General features: G+C 47.1%; 2 protein-coding genes across 2 annotated transcripts; both read left to right on the forward strand.

Moving 5' to 3' along the window:
- Nucleotides 1-2171: 2171 nt before the first annotated feature.
- LOC117058668 (glucose-6-phosphatase-like) lies at nt 2172-8496 on the forward strand. Its single transcript, XM_033169988.1, has 5 exons — nt 2172-2476; nt 3141-3250; nt 3978-4083; nt 5710-5825; nt 7079-8496. The coding sequence occupies exons 1-5, from the start codon at nt 2247-2249 to the stop codon at nt 7588-7590; spliced, it is 1074 nt and encodes a 357-aa protein (XP_033025879.1). The 5' UTR covers nt 2172-2246; the 3' UTR covers nt 7591-8496.
- A 9049-nt stretch (nt 8497-17545) lies between these two features.
- On the forward strand, nt 17546-24859 carry LOC117059469 (glucose-6-phosphatase-like). Its single transcript, XM_033171237.1, has 5 exons — nt 17546-17785; nt 19213-19322; nt 19419-19524; nt 22388-22503; nt 24007-24859. The coding sequence occupies exons 1-5, from the start codon at nt 17568-17570 to the stop codon at nt 24513-24515; spliced, it is 1059 nt and encodes a 352-aa protein (XP_033027128.1). The 5' UTR covers nt 17546-17567; the 3' UTR covers nt 24516-24859.
- The last annotated feature ends 208 nt before the right edge of the window (nt 24860-25067 follow it).

The following is a 25067-nucleotide window of genomic DNA, read 5'->3' on the forward strand; positions in this document are numbered from 1 at the left end:
TTTGTTGTGAGTTTTTATTTATAAGTATCATTCAAGTTCTGCTAATATGGTGAATTTTCTTTTCGTAGTACGAGATTGTAAATTCTTTGTATATGTGTGTAATTCAAATTAATAAAGATTATTATGGGGGGGAATGCATTTTCAAAATCGGCACTTCAGGCACACAAAATAAATTGAAAAGCAAAACATGCTTAGTCAAGTGTTAGAAGGTGTGTGGCGTGTTCATTTGTTGGCGTGAGCACAGTGCCCAGCTCTTAAATAGCCTTTCCTGAGTGGCTCGTGCTGATCATACCAGCTGAGAGGGTCCAAATCTGGCACTTTGCATCGGGAACGCAGCGTAACGGACAAAGTGTCAGGCATTTGAACCGGCTTGTGTCAGCATTCCCTCTTTGCTGTTGACTGCTGCCTAAGATGAACTGCACGAGAGCCTACAAGGTTCAAGAGAAAGGCAAAAACCGGCTGAAGAAATGGGAACCAGAAGAGGCCTCGTGCCCAAACGATTTATTGTCTATTTAGTTTATTTAGTACATCTACGTGCACCGCTCTTCAGCCAAAAAGACTCCTGGAGTGGCTTACAGACAAGATAGCCCCTATCTGTAGCCTTACAATCGGGGGGTGGGGGGACGACGACAAACAAACCACAACACACAAGGGAAAAGGGATTGTTGTTGTTCAGTCGTTCAGTCGTGTCCGACTCTTCGTGACCCCATGGACCAGAGCACGCCAGGCACGCCTATCCTTCACTGCCTCCCGCAGTTTGGCCAAACTCATGTTAGTAGCTTCGAGAACACTGTCCAACCACCTCATCCTCTGTCGTCCCCTTCTCCTTGTGCCCTCCATCTTTCCCAACATCAGGGTCTTTTCTAGGGAGTCTTCTCTTCTCATGAGGTGGCCAAAGTACTGGAGCCTCAACTTCAGGATCTGTCCTTCTAGTGAGTACTCAGGGCTGAGTACTCAGGTAGGGAAAAGGGATAGAGAGGGAATAAATGGCTGGCTGTGGAAGCATTGCAGTTAAACAATTTAAAATGGATTGGTGACATTTTCCTTCAGAATTATAAGACGTGCTTTGTACGCCAGCTTCACCCTTCCCTTCATGCGGTGCAGTTATTTTATGTTCAGTATAAACAGGGCTGTTTTTACACCTACACACACCACTTTTAACTGTTCTCCGATAGATGGAGGGGAGGAAAAAGGGAAACAGGGGCATTCTCGGGATCAAATGAGAAACCAGGGTGGCTTCTGTAATTCCGGGACAGTCCCTGGAAAATCAGGGCACTTGGAGGGTATGCATTAAGTCTCAGCTTTGCTTCTAAATAAACATGCACAGGATCCGGCCTGCGTATAACCTGAAACACTTACTGTACACATGGTTTCTACTTATTGCATTATTAGCCATCACGATCGTAAGCGGTAAAGGGGTGGTTCAAAGGTGTTGTGGAGTAGCTCGTGTGCATTAATTGATCTTGAGCACGCATCCTGAGATTACAGATTTTGGGAGGACTTTGGAGCTGTGATAGGTATGGTCAAAGAAACTTGTACAATCACTACTGCAAAGTTTGTGTGCCGCAGTTGGAGAACAGAGGAGGACAAGGATTCTGATGACTGTGCCGTGCGGCTGCCCCGTAAAAAGTGAGCGAACGAAATGTAGCAATTCCACACTAAATGCCTAGTGTGGAAGAACCCTGTGTCTATCTGGTCTCTCTTAAATTTCATTAGTTTTTAAAGGCAGTTTAAACTGAGTTGCTGCAGTTGCCTATTAGTGGTTTTTTGTTTTTTGTTTTGGTGGGGAGGAATGGGATAATACAAAATGACCTGTAGGGAACCCCTCTGTGAGAAGTAACTAAAACCTGGGAAATTTCAACCCAGGGATTCATGCACATAGCAAAATTCCTCCATCAACCCAGAGCTAGGGTGTGGGAGAAGTTGTGCATGAACCAGAGATGCTTCCTTTTACCCAGGGGACGGGATGAAGATTTAATGTGGCCCTGGAAAGAGTTAACCGAAGGCAACAGGCCGTTTTGGAGGGCTTGTTTGTTCCTCTTACATAAGTTTCTCTAAACTTGTTTGTCCCAAGCTAGGGGGGGGAAGCACCTTTGATCGGGAAGGTGTTTTTGTACCAAAGTGATTTTAAGTCCAAAGCTCAATCTGCCGCACACAGGAGAAGATAAAAGGCGACGAGAACCGTCTAAGGGTGTAGAGCAGCTTCAGCACGGACCGAAATAGCTGGCCGCTCAACTATCGACAGAATGGAAGCGGGCATGGACTTTCTCCATCACTCAGGCATCCAAGCCACACACTACCTCCAAACCAGCTACCCGGCAGCCCAGGATTGGTTCCTCTTTGTTTCTTTCGCTGCCGACCTCCGAAACACGTTCTTTGTCTTCTTCCCCATCTGGTTCCACCTCTGCGAAGCGGTGGGGGTCAAACTCATCTGGGTGGCTGTGATTGGCGACTGGTTGAACCTCGTCTTCAAGTGGTAAGTGTCCTGCCTACTTTAAGGCGGCCGCCTGAACTCGGGGTTTCTTCATCTGGGCATGTAATCTTGTTAAGTGGGCACCAAGAATATCCACAGCTAGCTTCCATAAATTTAGAACAGGAAGACTTCCTGGCAAGTCCAAACCCCGGCAGCAAACCCTTCTGCTCGTTCCAGCTGCTCTCTGCTATTCTGTGAAACCAGCTGTTAGGATGTCCTCAATGGAACAAGTCCTTTCCATTTCCCTTCCCTTCCACTCTTCCCTTCCCTTTCACCAGCTCCTCTCCACAAGTTCCATGCCAGTCTGGCGAGTTATTTTTCTGGACCCATGGAATGTGAGGAAAGTCCTTGGTTGCCCCTGGTTGGCTTAAATGAGTTGTGTGCATGGCCTATTACTGCCTTCGGTGTTAGCATCTAGGATAAATATCTATTTGCCATATGGATGGGCCCAGCCCCCAGATTTGTTTCTTTCCAGCAACAGACTCCAAAATACTCCACGAGAACATGGGACCCTCTGGTCTGCTTGCACTGTGATCCTTAACGCTCAGGAATTTGTGTGGGCGTTGCTTGCGACTCTCTTTCCGTTCGGCCCTAGCCGGTTCTGCTGTTGGCAATCCCTTCCTACAGCAGAGACTCACAGTGCCTCTCGTGTTCCTTTTCTCGACAGGATCCTGTTTGGGCAGAGACCTTACTGGTGGGTACGTGAGGCCAGTTTCTACCACAACACCTCGGCCCCTGCAATCCAGCAGTTCCCTGCTACATGTGAAACTGGCCCAGGTGAGATGCCAAAGGAAAGGGTGGTCGTGTAACTGGAGACAGGGCAGGAAGCAAGAGAGGGAAAGCATTGACACCAAAAAAATATCGTCATAAAGACAGTTATTCTGTGAACTGCCCCAAGATCTTGCGATGATATAAATCTAATAAATCAAATAATAATAATAATAAAAAGATAATAATAAACAGGTTTGATAAATATTGAGTTAATCACAATTCCATATGTTTGGTGAGCACCTGCATTTTCTGTACTTTCTTGTACTGAAATACGATGTAGCCTTGCAAGATTTAATTTCCTAACCCGTGTTCGAAGCTCAATGAAAGATACATTTTAAGAGCCGAAAGTGTTAAGATAAATGCTAAAAATGAAGTAGATGGTCAATGAAGCTCTGCCTTAAACTCCCACCACCAAAACATGATTCAGTCTCAGATTAAAATTCAGTCTCAGGCTCTACACAGCTCTCTCTGAATCCCTGGAAAACACCAAGCGACGCCAACCACAGCTGTTGCAGAATCTGTTGCTTGGGCTCTGACGGGTGATCCTTGAAGGGGGCGGGAAATCAACACATGAAGAGTGGTATTTGGGTACATAAGGCCTGCATCCGATTTTGGATTTTATTTCCCCTCTGGAAAGGTGAAAGGGTTTTGCTGTAGTAATATCTTTCGGGCAAGGCTGAGGGTGATACGGAGGTTTTGAAGGCAAGGCGTCTGACTTCCCTTTTCACTTTAGGGAGTCCCTCTGGACATGCGATGGGTTCAGCCGGCGTGTACTATGTGATGGTTACAGCCATTCTCTCCATTGCATTGAAAAACAAGCAGCCGTCATGGAGACACCGGTAAGCAGCGCCAGCAATATTAAGTAGTAACAAAAGGCACTCTCTCTGAGCAAGGGGGAGTACTTCAAGGAGAGTTAATATTACGACAAAATTAAAAATTAAAAAAAATTCCTTCCAGTAGCACCTTAGAGATCAACTGGTAAGTTTGTTCTTGGTATGAGCTTTCGTGTGCATGCACACTTCTTCAGATACACTGAAACAGAAGTCACCAGACCCTTATATATAGTGAGAGATTGGGGAGGGGTATTGCTCAGAAGGGTGGTGGGAATGGGTGATTGGCTGATAGGTGTGGAAAACCTGTTGACTGTTAACGACTGCAATTGGTTTTACAGGAAAAAGCAAGGGGTGAGATGGCTAAAGATAGCTTGGTCATGTATAATGAGATAAGAATCCAATGTCTTTATTCAGACGTGCAACAATGCTTCCGTTGTGGAAGGGAAAATTGGAGACCCTTCATTTTATCCCTTTGGCAGTAACCTTTTACAAAAGGTATAAAAATACACTTTACAATAAGCCAGAGGTTTGATGCTGATAAGGAGAAGAGACACCAGGAGAGAACGATATTGTCCCTGTGCATATCTTAGGGATGGGTGGATCTGTTAATTTCAGTCCTCTAAGTTTCTCATTTCTCCAATCTTAGCATTCTCAGTTCTCCACAGGTCTGTATTTAAAAAAAAAAATATCCTCATGAAAATATCCTCCCAATAAGCACATATTGATATGGCTCTCTGGCTAATCATTCATACTTTTGCAAGCAATTTCCCCAAGTACAATGCATTTTAATGCTATTTCCATGAATGTGTGCACATTCCCCCCCCCCCCTGCTATTGCGTGGGGAACTGCATCGCGAAATTCAGAGGAGGACAAATTTTGCAGGATAGCTGTGTTCACACAATGTTCACACGTTGGTTTGAGAAGTGCAAGTTAGCGTTAGTTTCTCATTGAATTGCAATGAAGATCAAATTGCGTCCCTAGTAGATGTTGTCACTAAAATTGCCTGTAGCAACTGGAAAAGCGAATCATTCTCATTGGCAACCAGGAGAAGGCATATGCGGTGTTTCCAAGTGCAGCAGGGCTACGCTGGAAATTCCTTCACTGCGATCAGCACAGGTGTGCCTGTTCCTCTCTCAGATCATGCTTTGGAAAATACATTCCTGCATGTCTGAACCAGAAGCCAGATGACTGTGCTGATTGACTGCCCCAACCCAAGGTGTTGCCAAGAGACTTCTCAATCATCGGACAATGACAGCCGGCCCGAAGTCTGTAGGAAGGGGCAACATTTGACAGCTGAGCAGGATTTTGATTGGCTTGTTTGCTCGTCTGTCATTTCAGTTGTGAAGCCAGAAGAAAGTCAGGCTCACACTGCAATTGAACAACCTGTTGTGACCTCTGCTTTCACATTACACCGGTCTTCCCCTGGTGACAGAGGCTGGCCAGTGCAAAAACTGCACAGGAACCCAGTCTTAATTCTCCGGTGCTCTTACATCTCTCCTGACAGTGGGTGGGAGAGGTGGGGAAAGGATCTGTAGAGCTTGCAAGAGAGTTCAGGAGATCCTCTAGAAAAGTCTGGCTTGCCAGTGTTCACATCCATTCTCTTCTCGTCTCTTGTCTTGCCTCCTTTTGCAGCTTCTTGCAGGCACTGCTCTGGGCTGCTTTTGCCGTTGTCCAAGTCTGCGTCTGCCTCTCCCGTGTCTTCATTGCTGCCCATTTCCCCCACCAAGTTGTCGCCGGTGTCTTCTCAGGTCAGTGCCGTTTACTCACCGCCTGGTATGATATGTTGAGATGCACGGCAAGGCTGCAGCTATGGAATACGGTAGAATTTGTTGCCGCGGACTGTGCTGCAGATTCTGATATGCAGACTCCGCAGAACAAAACTAGCGTGCTCCCCGAAATGAGGTCTTTAAAAATAATGATAATCAATGTTATTAAAGGTTTTCAACCTAATATAGCATAAAATTCAAAATAAAAAAATAAAAAACAATGTATCAAACAGAAGAAAGAAAGAGAAAAAGAAAGTAAGATACATTAATAATATTCCTAATATTCCCTGTTTAGGGAAGTTTTTAATGTGTGACATTTTAATGTATTTTTAATCTTTGTTGGAAGCTGCCCAGAGTGGCTGAGGAGACCCAGCCAGATGGGCGGGGTACAAATATATTATTATTATTATTATTATTATTATTATTATTATTATTATTATTATTACAAAATTATACATATATCTATGTAGCCCTCGGCCACCAATTTATCTTAACCTTCATACATACAGAGAGCTGAATTTCCCACCTCCCACCTGGGCTTAGCTGTCAACCTTTCCCTTTTTTGTGGGAAATTCCCTTATTATATCATTGGGAAACAGCAGGGAGGGTGGACAGCTATGCAGGGCCAGTGCTAGGGTTTTTTGCACCCTAGGCGAGATCACCTTCTGGTGCGCCCCCCCCCCCGCCAATCCCTAGCACCGGCCCTGCTGAGAAGCCCGATTTCGGGCTGCTCCCCCCTCCCTGCCACTCTGCCGCTGGCGGAGGGGGGCGGAGAAGCCCGATTTCGGGTTGCTCCCCAGGCTCCTCCGCCACTCTGCCGCTGGCGGAGCGGCACCGGGTGGCGGGGGGGGCAGGCTGGCCAGCGCCCCCTCCATTTTGGCGCCCTAGGCAACTGCCTAGTTCGCCTAAATGGATGAGCCGGCCCTGCAGCTATGCACCTGGGAGATCTTCCCTTTCCTCAGTCTCCTACCCTGAGAAAAACCACTGACCTGCCAAAACGAGGTCTTGACGAGGCTGTGAGATACCCATAAAACAGAATACTTTGTCATGGAGGTCGCAGGTGTGTTGGCAATCCAGGTGTTCCACCTTGTTTACCTTTCTAAAGACCCGAGCCATTTTGCCAACCGTACCGCAAAAGACGTCGCTGCGTAGCCTTAAGATTGCTTCCAGAACTTTGGGAGTATGGTATGTGTGTTCTGACCAGCGATGTCTCCTTTCCCCCCCTCCCCATCCAGGCATGGTGGTTGCCGAATCTTTCCAGCACATACGCTCCATCTACAATCCCAGCCTGCAGAAGTACGTGGGCACCACCCTGTCCCTCTTCTCTTTCGCCCTGGGTTTCTACCTGCTGCTCAAGGTGCTGGGCGTGGACCTCCTGTGGACTTTGGAAAAGGCCAAGAGGTGGTGCGAAAACCCAGAGTGGGTCCACCTGGACACCACACCCTTTGCCGGCCTCCTGCGCAACCTAGGCGTCCTCTTTGGACTGGGACTGGCCCTCAATTCCCCAATGTACGTGGAAAGCTGCAAAGGGAAACAAGGGCAGCAGCTGGCCTTCCGGCTGGCCTGCATCGGTGCTTCGCTCCTCGTCCTCCACCTCTTTGACTCTTTCAAGCCCCCTGCCAAGGTGGAGATGCTCTTCTACCTCCTGTCGTTCTGCAAGAGTGCTGCCGTGCCGCTGGCAGCGGTTGCCCTCATCCCGTACTGCGTCTCCCAGCTCCTTACCCAACAAGACAAGAAAACCGTGTAGTCGCCATGCCGGATTTATTTCCTATGAACTTGAGCAGGTGAAGAGCTACGGCGCAAGGCCTCGGGGGTGAAAAGGGACAGTGTTCTGGGCGGTCCTCTAGTCCTGGGCTCCTGCTGGAGCCAGGATATGGCTGATCCATCGGCCTTCCTAAAATACCAGCAGAGGTCTCCATCCAGTGCTGTCCGTAGGTCGTAATTCCAGTGGCGCAGTTTGGTAATTTTTAGATTGTGGACTTTATGGTTGAAAGGTAACGTGTGCCGTTTCTCTTATTTCAAAATGTTGCTGATATGCCAGCGCTTCTGCATCTGGGGCCCCTCCAGACCCTACAGTCTTGGCCCTGGATGGCGTTGCTACATGAGTCTTCCAGTGCTCTTTCCTCTGTAGAAGTATTACCTGCAATTTTGTCCGCCACCAGCAAATGCAGTTACCTGCTCAGTGCCCTCAGCCGAGATGACAGGGAAAAACGGGTACCAGCAAGGCAGGGAGCGGGGAGCAAGCAGTGGGATTCACTTGGCATAGTTAGGGCAGAAGAGGAATAGAATATATATTTCCACCATTGCCTGTCTTGTGGCAGGAGAGGCGAAGGAGGAAGCGGAGAAGGGAAGTTCTCTGCCCATCCATGACACCCGCCAGCGTTGTTCACACTTCAAGGGAAGCTCTCCCCAGTGAGCCTGGCTGGTGTTATGAGGTCAAGCGATGAACCCCTGTGTGTGTGTTACGGGGGGGATATCACATCACTGAAGGATGGGTGGTCACTTTTGGGATGGGGAGGGAGAAAAGATGGCGAACCCACCCGCGGCCCACCGCAGCCTAGAGATGACTTTTGTAGATGTCTGCACGCCATATTTCTATATTTGTACCTACATCTTTTTGTTATGAATAAAGCATGTTTTGTTAGCAAATGAATGGTCAGCTTTCTTTTGGGAAAATATTTGAAAATTGAAGTATTAAATGGTGTTTAAAAGCTCCCTGTGTCAATTCCCTCTGCCAGTTAACTATAAATGAACTACTAGCCTTGATTTAGTGATGCAGGTTACAATACTCCCACAGTGTTGTGCCAGACCGCTAAACTTCGAGATGAAAAATAAAATAAAATCTGCCATGATTCTCTAAAGCTCATCTCCGGTCTCTGCCAGCCCACTTTTTCCACTTCTTTTAACTGCTGAAAAATTATTATCCAGTGTTTACGCAGTGGATGGGCTACTCTGTGCCAAAAAAAATGATATCCTGAGACTTTGGTGGTGGTTTCTTCACCTGTTGACAGGTAGGGGAAGTAATGCTTGCTGTGCTTAATTTATAAAATGAAGCTGGGGATCTAGACTGCTTTAGAGTACTGGCACTTCAGACCTGAAATCGCTTGCTCCTAATCAAAGCAGGCTACAGTACTCATTGGTGAAAGAAAGGCACTCTGCACATGGTCAGAGGCACTGTCTTCTCTTATTCACATTATTTCAGAACTGAGTCTTGATTTGTTCCAGAGCTAGTCCTTGGAGCAAGCTAAACCCTGTTTGCTTCCCGGTCATGCTAAAAGACTATGTCAACAGTTCATCAGCTGCCAACTCTTAACTCCCAATTCTTAGGATTAAACAGAGATTGCAAGGGAAAAGCTGGAGGAAAGGTTAGCGGGTGGGGCACATTGAGTGAGCCACGCAGTGCCAGTATATGAAGTAACTTAGAGTCCATCTCCATTTATTTTTGTTTGCTGTGTAAACCAACAACAAATGGTGATTATTGCAGACCCTCCAAGTGTTCCTATTTTCCAGGGACGTCCCTGATTTAGAGAAGCCATCCCAGTTTCTAATTTGATCCCAGAATGTCCAGGTTTTCCTTAGGATGTCCCTATTTTCATCGGAGAAATGTTGGAGGGTATGGAATTATCCAACCTCTGAGCTGTCAGAAGGCAAGTTTTTTTAAAAAAATATGTTTATATATATATATATATATATATATATATATATATATATATATATATATATATATATATATATGTTGGAAGCTGCCCAGAGTGGCTGGGGCAACCCAATAAGATGTGTGGTGTATAAATATTAAAATTATTATTATGGAATGGGATATCCCTATTTTCATCGGGAAAATGTTGGGGGGTATGGTAGGTGGTCACAGTCACAGTGGGTAGATGAACCAATTGTATCAGCAAGGTGGCTCGTAATAAAATTTGATGTATTTCCCGGTGGTGCATTTTGGGGGTTCAAAATGGTGGGCCTTGGGAGAAGCGGTACCACCATAGGCAGGGGTAAAGAAACCAGTGACATACAAAGGAAGCCACTGCCACAACAGTAAGCTTTACACACTCAAATCAACAAAATCCTACCACCAGGAGAAATCCAGAGCAGAATTTAGAATATCTGTGATTGGGCAGCAGCAATCCACCCACAATGAACAAAGAATGACCGGTAGCAGAAGTTCGCCCACTTTCTAACTTGGGTCTTATTTTATATGGAAAATGTGATTTATCTCAAATTTGTAAACATGGGGGGTGGGGGGAAATTGCCTTGCCAGTTCTTATATTGCAGTACGAGAGGGTAGGGGCACTTGGGTAGCCCTGCAATATAATAATCCCTTGCAAATACTTTACGTTGGGGGTGGGTGGGTTCAGACCGACTTGTTTTCTTTTCCGGGCGATTGTTCCCCGTATAAAACACCCGTGAGCCAGCAGTAAAGGTCCGTCTGCTAAAAGCTGCCAAGTTAGACTCAAGTCTCAGGTCTCCCTGAATTGAATCCGGAGTCTGAGTTGCATATGGAAGCCTTGTAAGAAGAAATGTAGCACATAACACACACACCCCAATCCCTAGATGATAGATAGATAGATAGATAGATAGATAGATAGATAGATAGATAGATAGATAGTATATAGGCCTGCCTTTGCAGCTACTCCTTTTGTGGTGTGCATGTCTGTAAGATCACTGTGAAATCCAGCTAAAATCCCAGAATTCTGTTTTTAGAAACTGCTAGAGAATATTATGGAAATGAAATTCAGATTGGGGGGGACGAACACCGAGGTTAGTCACCCAATAATGTAAAGAGTAAGTTATGTGTATGTAAGAACAACATAATGTTCTTTTTCTATTCTTTCTCCCCCCCCCTTTTTTTTCTTTTTTCATGTAATGTGTTGTTATCTTTTTTATATCTTACAAAATGACTAAAAATTATTATTTTTATATAAAAAACCAACAACCCAGAATTCTTCACATTTTTTTTCCCTGCGGCAAGCTATCACATCCATCCCAGGGGAGATGTGAAAAATGTAGGAGGAGGCAGAGCAAATACCACAACGAACAGGGACACAGAGTTCCCAAGAAGGAGGGAGGCAACGCCACAGAGAGGATTTTCAAGACCCAGACCAGGACGTATGTGAGGAAAAATGCATCGCATCGAGTCTCGATTCCGTAGCCGGGGAAATGCCTTAAAAAGCAGTTGCCGTTGGTGCAGTGTCAATATACTAACTCCCCCCCTTGATTTGTTGTTGTTCAGTCGTTCAGTCGTGTCCGACTCTTCGTGACCCCATGGACCAGAGCACGCCAGGCACGCCTATCCTTCACTGCCTCTCGCAGTTTGGCCAAACTCATGTTAGTAGCTTCGAGAACACTGTCCAACCATCTCATCCTCTGTCGTCCCCTTCTCCTTGTGCCCTCCATCTTTCCCAACATCAGGGTCTTTTCTAGGGAGTCTTCTCTTCTCATGAGGTGGCCAAAGTACTGGAGCCTCAACTTCAGGATCTGTCCTTCTAGTGAGCACTCAGGGCTGATTTCTTTAAGAATGGATAGGTTTGATCTTCTTGCAGTCCATGGGACTCTCAAGAGTCTCCTCCAGCACCATGATAGCCAGAAACATAAAAGGGCTTATAAAAATGATCACCAATCCTCATTACTTTCCAAATATACAATGTATTCTTGACCATTTTCAAAACAGGAAAGTGATGTAGGGGTGGAGCAGGGACTATATTTGAAATATAGGAGCCAACTCCCCACCCAATAAAATAATTGAAGGCGCTAGCCCCCTCCCCCCAGTTGATGAGCATTGCCGTTCAAATGGTGTGTGTGTCTCGCATCATGTGATTGATTGTGTGGGGCAGGGCCTACCTGCCTCTAGGGTTGCCAGGTCTGCTTCCAAAAAAATAGCGGACAAGCGGGGGGGAGGGTTTAAATTAAATTATATATTTTCTTACAAACATTTTAACATGTATTAAAATACCATTTCATCATAAAGCTTTTGAATAAAAAAATGTCCACTATTTTGTGTGTGTGGGGGGAATAGTGAACATAATGTGAAAAAAGTGGACTGTCCACTCAAATAGTGGACACCTGGCACCCCGTTTTGAAATCTGAACCAGCCAGCGTTCCCTCACAGGCAATGTGTCAGAAGATGCATGCTGGTGGTAGGTGTGGCTGAAGCCAGGGGTGAGTTGCAGGGTCCGGCCCTACTATGAGGCAGAGTGAGGCAGCTGCCTCGAGTGGCAAATATTCAAGGGCAACAAGTAGAGGGGGTTCAGTGTGTGCCATGCAAACTGTCCTGCACCCTCAGGATGTAGTGAAGGATGAGGAAATAAGATTCAATGGGTCTGTTGAACTGTTTGCACCTGGAACGGGACTAGGAGGGGGCGACTTTGCGCCTTTTCCTTCAGGTGGCAAAATGCCTTGGCCCAGCGGCCCATTGCTGTCAACCTTTCCCTTTTTTTTTAAGGGAAATCCCCTTATTCTGAATAGGATTCCTCGCAAGAAAAGGGAAAAGTTGACAGCTATGGCCCAGCCGTGGGTGGGTGGGCCTACCCAAATTGGATGAGGTACCCTTTACCTCTCCAGTTGAGGGGTACAACCTCCTTTCCACCGTGTTTCAGTTGCATCCAAAGGACCACAAGAAATTAGACCAAGTCTGTGGCCTCAGGTTCTGTACCTGTGCTTCGCGCATCTACTTTTGCACACCAAAGGCCACTGTTGCGCTCAGCAACTGAAAATCACTGGGCTGGGCCTTTGCCAGCACTTTGCAAGAAAACTCTGCTAGGAAATCGATTAAATTTCCAGGTCCAAGGGCTGTAAAAACTTCAGATACCATAAGCACTGACAGGACGCTGACACAGGTGTCACCTCAGGTCTCCTCAGGCAGAGGTGGGCAGATGTCAGGGTTGCGAGGATATAGGCTACAGGTATTTCATTTGTGACTGGAAGCCTGACACCCAAATACAAAAGTAACGACTTCCGAGTCTAGGAATTTGAATGAAAGACTTCCGAATCCAGGAATTTGGGTGCCAGAAATGAATGGAGGTCCTCGGGCCTCCTGGCATTGTGGAGCAAAGGAAATTAGAAGCAAAACCTCCCGATTTGCTGAATTCTGACTTCATGTTCCTTAATTGCATTCCGCACGAAAGTCCTAAGGACACACACACGTTAGATTTCGGCTTGGTTCTCCACCCCTTTCATTACAGAAAAAAGGTCGACGAGTACTGCAGGTTAATGCTTAACTCTATTGTCTTTTAACATTTATCTTTTTGCTGGCTACTGAATCAGCTTCAACCACTCCCATTAATTGATGTGTCCTATCGTTACATAATGAAAATAATGCTGACTAGCATTTATTTATACAGCACTTGATTTTTCCCTCCTTGGTGGTGCCAGGATGTTTCAATGAACTGGCTCTCTGGAAGGAGGGACCAGGAGGACTGAGGAGAACAATATCCCTATAAGGGAAAGATTATCTCTCTATCATCTATCTATCTATCTGTCTGTCTGTCTATCTATCCACTATGTATATATTTTGTTCAGTCGTTCAGTCGTGTCCGACTCTTCGTGACCCCATGGACCAGAGCACGCCAGGCACGCCTATCCTTCACTGCCTCTCGCAATTTGGCCAAACTCATGTTAGTAGCTTCGAGAACACTGTCCAACCACCTCATCCTCTGTCGTCCCCTTCTCCTTGTGCCCTCCATCTTTCCCAACATCAGGGTCTTTTCTAGGGAGTCTTCTCTTCTCATGAGGTGGCCAAAGTACTGGAGCCTCAGCTTCAGGATCTGTCCTTCCAGTGAGCACTCAGGGCTGATTTCTTTGAGAATGGATAGGTTTGATCTTCTTGCAGTCCATGGGACTCTCAAGAGTCTCCTCCAGCACCATAATTCAAAAGCATCAATTCTTCAGCGATCAGCCTTCTTGATGGTCCAGCTCTCACTTCCGTACATTACTACTGGGAAAACCATAGCTTTAACTATGGTGATGTCTTTGCTTTTTAAGATGCTGTCTAGGTTTGTCAATGCTTTTCTCCCAAGAAGCAGGCGTTTTCTAATTTCGTGACTGCTGTCACCATCTGCAGTGATCATGGAACCCAAGAAAGTGAAATATATATACATTGCCCCAAAGCAGCATACAAAATTATGGAATACAAATACAATAGGAGCGTTTTAAAATGAAGCCATTAAGCGTTTAGAACAGAACACTTATTTTTAAAAAATCCCCATAAAACAAAATCAGAAGGGCCTCAAGATAAACCAAATGTCTGGCAAAAAAAGAATCATAGAGTTCTAGAGTTGGAAGGGACCCCAAGAGTCATTTAGTCCAACCCCTTGCAATGTAGGAATCTCAGCTAAAGCATCCATGACTCTTTACTGAGTGGCAGACAACCAAATCTCTGACAGGCAGGCATGTCCAAAGTCCGTTTTGAGGGCCCAATCCAGCCTGCTGGTCGATTTAATCCGGCCCCTGTGGCAGTATATGTCCTGGGGTAAAATCCTTTACTTTGGGATAAAACTGTAAAAAAACAAAGCTCAACAACTTTAATCCTAAAAAAAAAGCCCAACAACTTTGGCCGGCCCTCACAGATGTTCACTTCAGCAAATCTGGCCCTCTTTCAAAAAAAGTTTGGGCACCCCTGCAAGGAAATCGTTCCACAGTCTGGGTGCCACAACCACAAAGGCTCTGTTTGTCCTTCTTGCCCTGTATTTTTTGTCAACGGCTACTGGTGGATGGTGCAAATGCTCTTTCAATGGAGGGTGGGAAGGCATTGGCAGTGCAACGCAGCAGAGCATCACCAAACAAGCGGCCTTCACTCAGACCACACTTCCCATTAGGTAGGCCGGTGACTTGCTGCCGGTTGATATGTAAAAGGCTACTCAACGCACAACAGGTATTTAAAAATAAGGTGGCAGGGAGGGAGGGACAACAGAAAACACTTATTGCAATTATTTAGCTGCGGTGTTTTCTGGATTAACCGTAATAACTGAGTGAATAGAGCATCGCAATTCCAGAAAATAGCCGTATCCTCCCATCAATTTACCTAGCCCCTTTTTAAAGCTGTTCAAACAGGTGACCACGGCTACGTCTTTTGGTAGCAAACAAATGCTGGTAGCACGATCAAGGTGCTGTCTGACTACAACTGCTTTTTAAAAGCATGCTTTTAACCCTTTTGGGGGAAGAAAGAAGCCGCTGGGTCTCTGATCTAGCTTTGCACTCCTGATCCAGCTCAGGCCTTTTTCTGTCGAAAATTCCCACCGCAACCACGAACCAAGGGTTTGCCTGGGAGTCGTCCTATTTAATTCTTCAGGTGGAGGAGGGAGATCTCGCTCACGCAAGCTTCCACGCTAGAGGTCACAGCCCTCTTGCAAAGCAGAACACTCTGTTCTCTGTCCGGAAACACATAGGTGAGCGTACAGGCAGGGGTGAGCTCAAACTCTGACCCCTCTTATTTATCTGCCTTCTCTTCCTGCCTACCACCTTCCACCTTTCCCAGGAGTTCCAACCTTGACCTCAGCGTGCCTATCTGCCAGCTATTGAGCTGTTTTCCCGCCAGGTGGGATTTCTGGGATGCCCACATTCTCAAAACCTACCCCCTGCTTCTTCCAGCCAGTAACAAACCTCCACCACCAGCTAATTTCTTTCTCCATGTGGGCCCATTAATACAGTAGTTTGCTTTCTTTTATCACATAAATTTGGGAGGCTGCACTTTGGATCTCGTTCACTCGGAAGCTGCGTGCCTTTCTGCTACGTATGTGTTCCTCAAACTCCATGTATGCAAGAACATGCCCTTTGAGTCTTGATTAATTAATTAATTGCCCTGGAAAGATTACTTATCAACCCTTACTCTTCACTTTCTGGGCTAGGACAAAAAATATATGTATGCTGTGGTGCCTTAGAGATATTGTTGCCAGTTGATATGGGGGAAAGAAAGAGCTGTCCAATGGATCCAATTCTGATCCAATGGATCCAGTAATCTGATTCACCTTCTTTTGTTCCCATGTACCCTGTGATAAAAAAAAGAAAGAAACCCAACTTCCACCTGAAACAAAGCTAAATTCAGCATGCTGCACGAATGATATAAACTCAGTCCTTGTGATTCTGCATGCTTATTTGGCACATTTTATTATGCTTCCTCACTGAGCCTAGGGCTTGCCGATAGGAAGGTTGGCGGTTCGAATCCCCGTGACAGGGTGAGCGCCCATTGCTCGGTCCCAGCTCCTGCCAACCTAGCAGTTCGAAAGCATGTCAAAGTGCAAGTAGATAAATAGGTACTGCTCCAGTGGGAAGGCAAACGGCATTTCTGTGCGCTGCTCTGGTTTTGCCAGAAGCAGTTTAGTCATGCTAGCCACATGACCCGGGAAAATTGGGACACGCTTCATATCGCTCTTCCCTTACAAGGCTTCCTGCTTCATCCCATCATAACATTGCTGAAGGGTCTGCCCTACCTCCTGGTAGTCCCATTTTTTTTCTTTCTCCATCTATAAGTAAAGAAAGAGACCTGGGTAAATAGATGAAGCGGACTGCTTGAAAAGGGGGGCTCACTTTTTGCAGTTGGGAAGGGGAGAGAGCTGTGAACAGCAGCAAAATTCTGCCCATCTTATGAGTGACCACTATGGTGGAGAAGGTGGGATCTATAGGTGGAGAAGTTACTGCATTGTTTGGATGCTGGGCAGCAATAGCAACCATGGGCTCCTTGCTCTTGTGCTCAAGATGCATTCAGGGCAAGCACCGCCCACCGCCTCCACTCCATCCATTGCCCATCCAAAATGAGGGAAGTATGATAGAGAAATCATCGTCCTCACTCCGAATCATCTTCATTTACTCTCACTCTGAATTAACTTTATTCATCCTCACTCTGAACTATCTTTCATCCTCACTCTGAACTATCTTGGTCTTGTAACATTTCAATGTGAGCAGCTGGGATAATGTTGTGATGAAAAGCCACCATTGGAAAACATTGATCGCACAGAAGCAGCTAAACAGGCACAGTGTTTACAAGTGTCTTCCGAGGAAAATTTCAACCCCTGCAAAGCCTACCTTTGTGCCAAAAATGTCTATCCACAAAGCCCTTTTATGGACTCAACAAAGAGCAGAGACCTTCGGGCCAACCTACACTACAAACTTTAGACTGGTTTTTAAATTGTTATTATTATTATTATCATCATCATCATCATCTCCTGTAGGTAGCTGATGGCTTAGACCAGTGATGGCCAAACTGGGCCCTCCAGCTGTTTTGGGACTACAATTCCCATCATCCCTGACCACCAGTCCTGTTAGCTAGGGATGATGGGAATTGTAGTCCCAAAAGCAGCTGGAGGGCCGAGTTTGGTCATCACTGGCTTAGACAAGGTGATTTGTCATCTCTCGCTGTCTTGCTAATTTCCCCAGAAAGAGACATTGTTATATTTAACTGTCATGTCTTTCCCCCAAAAGTCCTGTGAATTGTAATTCAGTGAGTACGCTGAGAATACTATTGAATAAAACTTGGGTTCCATAGGAGAGAGGAAATGACATTTAAATAGTTCTGAGTGAGTGGTACAGCTATGCCCTCTGAAACAGGAGGCACTGACTCGTGCAAACAAACACACACTTTGCTTCATGTTGCAGCCTCTGTCAATATTTTTTTGGAGAGGGGAGGCAGTTAAGGATCAAAGATCAGGGGTTTCGGATACAATAAAGACTCAGTGGCTAGGAAAACGAGCAAGAGCTAACGTAGAAGGCAATCCCTGCTGAAGTTGCACCATGGACCTTCTGCACAGCACAGGGGTCCAGGCCACCAGCTACCTCCAGGAGAACTTCATGGACTACCAGGACTGGTTTGTCTTCATCTCCACAGTCGCTGACCTCAAAACTACTTTCTTTGTCTTCTTCCCCATCTGGTTCCAGCTGAAGGAGGCAGTGGGAATCCGACTCATCTGGGTGGCTGTGATCGGCGATTGGTTGAACCTTGTTTTCAAGTGGTGAGCGCGGAGTCTAAGAATCCTGATCACCCTATTTGGGGGACAGGAACAAGTTCTCCTCTCGGTCATATTGCCCAGACAGAGGCCACTGTGGCTCCCCTCCCCATTCCCTGTAGTCCCAGTGCTTAACCTGAGCCAGGACTCTGTCCTGGAATCTGTTTTCCAGGACTATGCAAAGTAGCAATTTAGGTTTGGTCTGAACATAATGTCAAAGCTTGGCTTGATATTATAAAAAGAACCCCGTTGTCCAGATTTTGATGCTGTTTTTCAGGGCCAGAGCAAACCATAGTTTACTGGTTCAGATGTAATGGCAAACTATGGTTTGACCCAAACTAAGGAGGAGCTAATTAAGCTGAGCTTGTGTGGAGAGGGAAGGGGCAGGAGCAAGCATGCAGGTCTCTTTCCAGGCCCATTCTTGTAGTGCTAAATCACAGCTTTGCATTTCATATGAATCCTCTCACAGAGAATGCCTTTGAGTACTTGCAGAATGAATTCCCTGCATTGCTGACCACCCACAGCCATCCCCTAGGGTGTGAGGAGTCATGGAGGAGATAGTCGATTCCTGAAGAGGATTGGGAGGAGCACGGGGAGTTGGAGCTGGACGACCCTGAGGTGCGGGAGGTAGATTTGGGACCCCGAAAAGCATCTGGGGCTGAGGAGCAGGCTAGCAGTCAAGTGTGTGGAGAGCTAGATCAAGGAGGGTGGCAAAGGAGTGTTCTGCCCTTGTGGCATCAGACACCCCAAGTCTCACACCTCCTGCTGTGCAGCTACCTATAAAAACTATAGCAAGGAATTAAAAATGAAAGCAAGATGAATTAAATGTGAATGCTATAAGAGGAAGAGGGAGGGAGGAGAGGAAATGTGGCTGGGAACTAGAAGTCTTGAGTTCAAAATACTCACACCAGTCTTTTCCAGTTCCCGAAGCCTTTAACAGTAGGATTCCCTGCAAGTTTGTTATTACTCTGAAAACATGGCAGGCTGGGTTTTTGTTTTTCTTCTGAGATGGATTTACTGAGGCAACCGGAATAGGCAGTGGCTATTTCTTGCCTCTTGTCTTTGTCCATGGAGTTTTCTTGGCAGGGATACTGGAGTGGCTTGCCAGTTCCTTCTCCAGTACTTTGGCCGCCTCATGAGAAGAGAAGACTCCCTGGAAAAGACCCTGATGTTGGGAAAGATGGAGGGCACAAGGAGAAGGGGACAACAGAGGATGAGATGGCTGGACAGTGTTCTCGAAGCGACTGGCACAAGTTTGGGCAAACTGCGGGAGGCAGTGGAGGATAGGGGTGCCTGGCGTGCTCTGGTCCATGGGGTCACAAAGAGTCGGACACGACTGAACGACTGAACAACATTTCTTGCCTCCTAGCCTCTCTTACATCTTCCGGTTTCTGGGGGCTCAACCACCGCTCCTTAATCTTCCCTCCTTACAGGATCCTGTTTGGACAGAGACCCTACTGGTGGGTACATGAGACCGATTACTACGGCAGCGCAACACCCCCTGTGATCCAGCAGTTTCCCATCACTTGCGAAACTGGTCCAGGTGAGGTTGAAGCTGCCCCCTTCTTCTCCCTGTGCTTCCTTTAAGTCGCTGTAAGACCTCCCCCCTTTGATTTACACTTGTGTCTCTCCCCTCCAGGCAGCCCCTCTGGTCACACCATGGGGTCTTCTGGGGTCTACTATGTCATGGTGACAGCCCTGCTGTCGCAACTCCTGCCGCTGCAGAAAGAGACCTTGGCTGCCAGGTGAGACCCCTGCTCTCAACCTGCACCATCACCATCAGTATTAGTATTTGTATATCACTCTATACACGCAGGTCTCAGAGGTTCAGAACAACTGGGACCTTACTTTTAGGAAGACAAGGCGGTGCTATCTCAACAGGAGAGCATCTCAGGACAACTTTGCTCCTCCTCTGTCTCCATACTTCCAAGGAGACAAGAACTGCCGCCCCCGGGGTGTAATGACAAATACTGTTAATGGGTGGCTCCCTAGACCAGATGGATGGGAGGTTGCCTGCTCTTGATGGGTTGCGCTCCCTCTGAAGGAGTGGGTACACAGTTTGGTGGCACTTCTGGATCCTTTGCTGCCACTTGAGGCTCAGGTGGTCTTAGTGGCTCGGAGTGCCTTCCATCAGCTTTAGCTGGTGGCCCACCTGGACAGGGATAACCTAACCTCTGTGGTCTACGCTCTCGTAACATCAAGGTTAGATCACTGCAACACGTTATATGTAAGGCTGCCTCTGAAGACGGTTCGGAAACTTCAGCTGGTGCAGAATTCAGCAGCCAGGTTGGTTACCGGGGCAAGACGGTTTGAGCATATTACACAGATCCTGGCCTGACTGTACTGGATGCCGATTAGTTTCAATTCAAAGTGCTGGTTTTGACCTATAAAGCATTAAACGGTTCAGAATCACAGTACCTCAAGGACTGCCTCTCTCCATATGAACCTACCCTGACCCTGAGATCATAATCTTAGGCCCTTCTACGTGTGCCTCCTCCATGAGAGATCTAGAGAGTGGCAATACGAGAGCAGGGCCTTTTCAGTGGTAGCTCCCCATTCGTGGAATGCTCTCCCCTGGGAGGCTCACCTGGCACCTTCATTACATATCTTTAGGAGCCAGGTAAAAACATCCCTTTACCCCCAATTGAGCAATATCCTTTTAAATGTGTTTATGGGAAGGGGTAGGGGAAAGGGGTTGTCGGTTTGTTATTGTTTATATTATGTGTTATGTGTTATATATTGTATTTTTATGCTGTGAACCACCCTGAGATCTGCAAATTAAGGGTGATATACAGATTTAATTAATAATAACAATAATGTTCATAGCAATACAATATGGAAAAATGGAAAGATATGAAGGCTGTCAGTCTGCCACAGGGTGAATTGGTCAGAGCCCTGATAAGTTAGCATTTAAGATAATTGCAATTAAACATTACCTCAACAAAAGGGTTTTTTTATATTTTTTAATAGCCTCTACATTGCCTTTCTAGGGACAAGGGTGGCGCTGTGGGTTAAACCACAGAGCCTAGGGCTTGTTGAACAGAAGGTCGGCAGTTTTAATCCCTGTCACGGGGTGAGCTCCCGTTGCTCGGTCCCAGCTCCTGCCCACCTAGCAGTTCGAAAGCACGTCAAAGTGCAAGTAGATAAATAGGTACCGCTCCAGCGGGAAGGTAAACGGAGTTTCCGTGCACTGCTCTGGTTCGCCAGAAGCGACTTTGTCATGCTGGTCACATGACCCGGAAGCTGTACGCCAGCTCCCTTGGCCAGTAACGCGAGATGAGCACCGCAACCCCAGAGTTGGACACAACTGGACCTAATGGTCAGGGGTCCCTTTACCTTTACCTTTCCTTTCTATGCAAAATCTTGCTTCGACATGTCTCTGAATTTCAGCTTACTGAAATTCTGTCCAGTTTTGGAATATTGGGAATATTTATGAGCAGGATGAGTGAATCTTGAGACATCCTGCTGTACCCCTCCTTCCATGAGCCACAGCCAGCATGGGTAATGGTGAGGGAATAAGGTCCCCTATACCTGCTTTCCCCTTCATGGATCACTGTCTTGTCATGGCGAAGGGGCTTGAATAATTCCTAGAAGCTATGAGCTATGCCATGCAGGGCCACCCAAGACGGACAGGTCATAGCCGAGAGTTTAGACTAAGTGTGATCTACCTGGAGAAGGAACTGGCAAACCACTCCAGTATTTTGCTTTGAGAAGAAAGTGAGAGTTTCCAAGGCATGCTCTGGTTCATGGGGTCACGGAGAGTCGAACATGACTAAGACGACTAAACAACAACAATACTTGCTTTATGAAGGGTCTGTTGAGTAGATCATCTTGAAACCATCACATGGTAAATTCACACAAATTGTGGGGTGCAGACTTTGACTGTAGTGGTTGTGGGAGACAAGTTCGCTGTCAGGGGCTGGACAGAGGAGGAACAGTGAGGGCTGCCCCCCCTTCTCCTGAACCTTCCCGAGAACAGGACAGTATAGATTTAGAACAATGGTTTGCAGAAGGTCACAGTTCAGAGGCTGCAGAGGGGAGAAGCTGGGAAATATTGGGGGAGCAGCAGGAAGCAGCAGCAGCAGCAGCAGCAGCACCAGGGGAGAGACAGCTGACAGACTCAGTGTCCTTGGAAAGCATTCCTGACCCCCTTCTCCCGGGACCAGATGAGCATTGAGGGTAGTAGAACAAAAAGCTCAGAGGCAAAAAGCTCAGATTAGCCAATGCAGGCGTTACGTAGAAGAGGAGAGACGCAGGGGGTGGGACTTTACCTGGAGCAACTCCATTGTCTTCGGGAGACTGCATTCCTTCGTCTCTTTCTGTGAATAATGAATAAATTACTTGGTAAGAACTCCTGTTTTCTCTGCTTCTTGGTTGCCACTATGGGAGGGACAGAATTCCCTGAAGCCTGACATTTGCTGGCTCTTGCCATTGGGCTGTGGCTACAGAACTGGCTTTCTCAAGCCAGGCCATCTTTTCCTCAGGGATAGAGATAGATAGAGAGAGGGGGGGGGGAATTGTGGCTCTAGATCTTGAAGATTTAGATGGTGGCGTGGTAAGATAATTCCTGCTTTTGCTCTGGTCTGAACAAGTCCCCTTCACTCCCAGGTGTCTGCGTGGTCTCCTCTGGGCGGGATTCTGGACTGTGCAGCTCTGCGTCTGCTTATCTAGAGTCTTCCTCGCTGCGCACTTCCCCCACCAAGTGATCTCAGGTGTGATCTTGGGTGAGTTTTCCCTAGGCTTTTAGCTGCACAACGAAATTTCTGCGCACCACTGGAAGGCTTTTATTCGCTAGCAACAGGAGACGGTTAGAAGGTGTGTGTGTGCAGCTAGAGTCAAACGATATGCATGTTGCTAACATTCGTCTTGGGTGGTGGTGGAGGGAGCCTAGATTGCCAGCTGTGGCAGTGCCAATTATATCATATGGTACTGATAAACCGGCTCTTTATAATGTTTATGTGATTTTATTGGTTTTTTTACTTTGCCAGTAAATTGCCAATAAAGCAAGCCTAACTTTAGTGCAACTGAGTTGGATGTTCCGATATAAAGGGGGCACCAGATGGGCTATCCTGCCTTACGACAGGAGCTTAGGTTAAACTCTCCCAACAAAATGAGTCTCTGAAGAGGAATATCCAGTATGGCGATATTCTGGTTAAAAGGATGGCTTATGTGGCAGCCTTGGTGGGCTCTGGCCTCAAGTGCTTTGTCAGGGAACCTGGCTAGTGGCTGGGAAGAAAGGGACTTGGTAGAGGCTGGTCCATGTGGGGAATGGGGCACTGCCCCATCCACCTCAGGCTGGCATCAGTCACCTTTCTTACTGCCAATCCTGGTGGAGGTTGGGGTAGCTTCCTTAGTCTTGTAGAAGTCACAGAACTGTAGAACTGGAAGGGACCCTAAGGGTCATCCAGTCCAACCCCCTGCAATGCAGGAATCTTTCACCCAATGTGGGGCTTGAACCCACAATCCTGACATCAAGAGTCTCGTGCTCTACCAACTGAGCTATAATGAATGTTAGCCAGGAGAAGGTCGGAGGCAAAACTAGAATTAGTGGGCTCAGCCTGCCGTTTGGCTCTGGCTACTGTTGGTCTTCCTGCCCTCAGTCCTACCAGTACGAGTGGGCACCAGCTACCACTGGTGCTGCTGCCCTGGTGTGTGTGAGAGAGAGAGAATATGATATAGGCAGGAGAGAAAAAGTAAAACGAGAGGAAGTGAAGTTCTGCTTTTCGATTTATACAGGAGCGATAGGACCCTTTTGGGCAACCTCATGTCCAGGTTCAGGGAGACACAGCATAGCATTTGATAACCAATGCTTTGATGCACTAAAATCAGGGGTCCCCAAACTAAGGCCCAGGGGCCGGATGCGGACCAATCTCCTTCTCAATCCGGCCCGCGGAAGGTCTGGGAATCAGCATGTTTTTACAAGAGTAGAATGTGCGCTTTTATTTAAAATGCATCTCTGGGTTATTTGTGGGGCATAGGAATTTGTTCATATTTTTTTTCCAAAATATAGTCCGGCCCCCCACAAGGTCTGAGGGACAGTGGACCGGCCCCCTGCTGAAAAAGTTTGTTGACCCCTGCCTGCACTAAATGGTCGATTGCTTATTCTCTAAAGTTCAACTCCCAAACCCTCTCACTCAGTGCTGTGTCAACAACACTGAAGGGAGAGGCATTGCGTGGATGCGTTTGTGGATATTCCGGCTAAACAGAACCGTCTCCCCACTCCTCAGGGATGCTGGTGGCAGTGTTCTTTGAGCACGTCCGCTCCATCTACAACGCCAGCCTGAGGAGATACGTGGGCACCACTTTCTTCCTCTTTGGCTTTGCCCTGAGCTTCTACCTGCTGCTCAAGATGCTGGGGGTGGACCTCCTGTGGACGCTGGAGAAGGCCCACAAGTGGTGCGAGCGGCCAGAGTGGGTCCATATCGACACAACGCCCTTTGCCAGCCTGCTTCGCAACCTGGGCATCCTGCTCGGCCTGGGGCTGGGCCTCAACTCTCCAATGTACGCGCAGAGCTGCAAAGGGAAGCAAAGTCAGCGGCTGGCCTTCCGCCTCAGCTGCATCGTTTGCTCCCTGTCTGTCCTGCACCTGTTTGATTCCTTCGAACTGCCCACCGACAGGGAGATCCTGTTCTACATCCTCTCCTTCGGCAGGAATACCTGCGCTCACATCTGTGCTGTGGCGCTGATCCCCTATTGCATCTCCTGGCTCTTCCGGCACACAAAGGAAGACGCGTAGGGGGCAGAAAAGTTTGGAACACAGCTACCTTGGACATGTTCCCCCCTGTTCCTGTTCTTGCAAGGGCCCTCGGGGCTAAAGCTTTATAAAACCTAGGAACGTTGCCGACTCTTTTGTGGGAGATGGAACCGAGCTCCTCTGCACATCGATGAATACCAGCTCCCCCAGGTTAGCACCAGGAGCAATCCGACACCCAGGCAGGAACAGCAGCAAGGACAGATACATAGAAAGCTGCCTTACATCAAACCATACCCTTGGTCCGTCTAGACTGGCAGCGGATCTCCAGGATTACAGGCAAGGTTCTCTCCCAGCCCTACGGTGACAAGTGTAAATGTGTGTTGTGGGGGGGAATCTGCAGAGTCCAAACTTGAACAGAAAGATAGATGAAGTTCCTTTCCGTTTTAAAGCAAGCTGGGGGTATCTTGGGCATTCAGTAGTAGTTTTTGCTGCAACCGATTGCTCTTTCTGCTCTCCGTTCTGGTGCCTTCTCCTGGTTTGTTCCTGTCTCTCACTTTGGATGTACGGTATACATGCTTCTCCTTATTTGTCTCT

Source organism: Lacerta agilis, chromosome 14 (assembly GCF_009819535.1).
Source record: "Lacerta agilis isolate rLacAgi1 chromosome 14, rLacAgi1.pri, whole genome shotgun sequence".
Taxonomy (NCBI): domain Eukaryota; kingdom Metazoa; phylum Chordata; class Lepidosauria; order Squamata; family Lacertidae; genus Lacerta; species Lacerta agilis.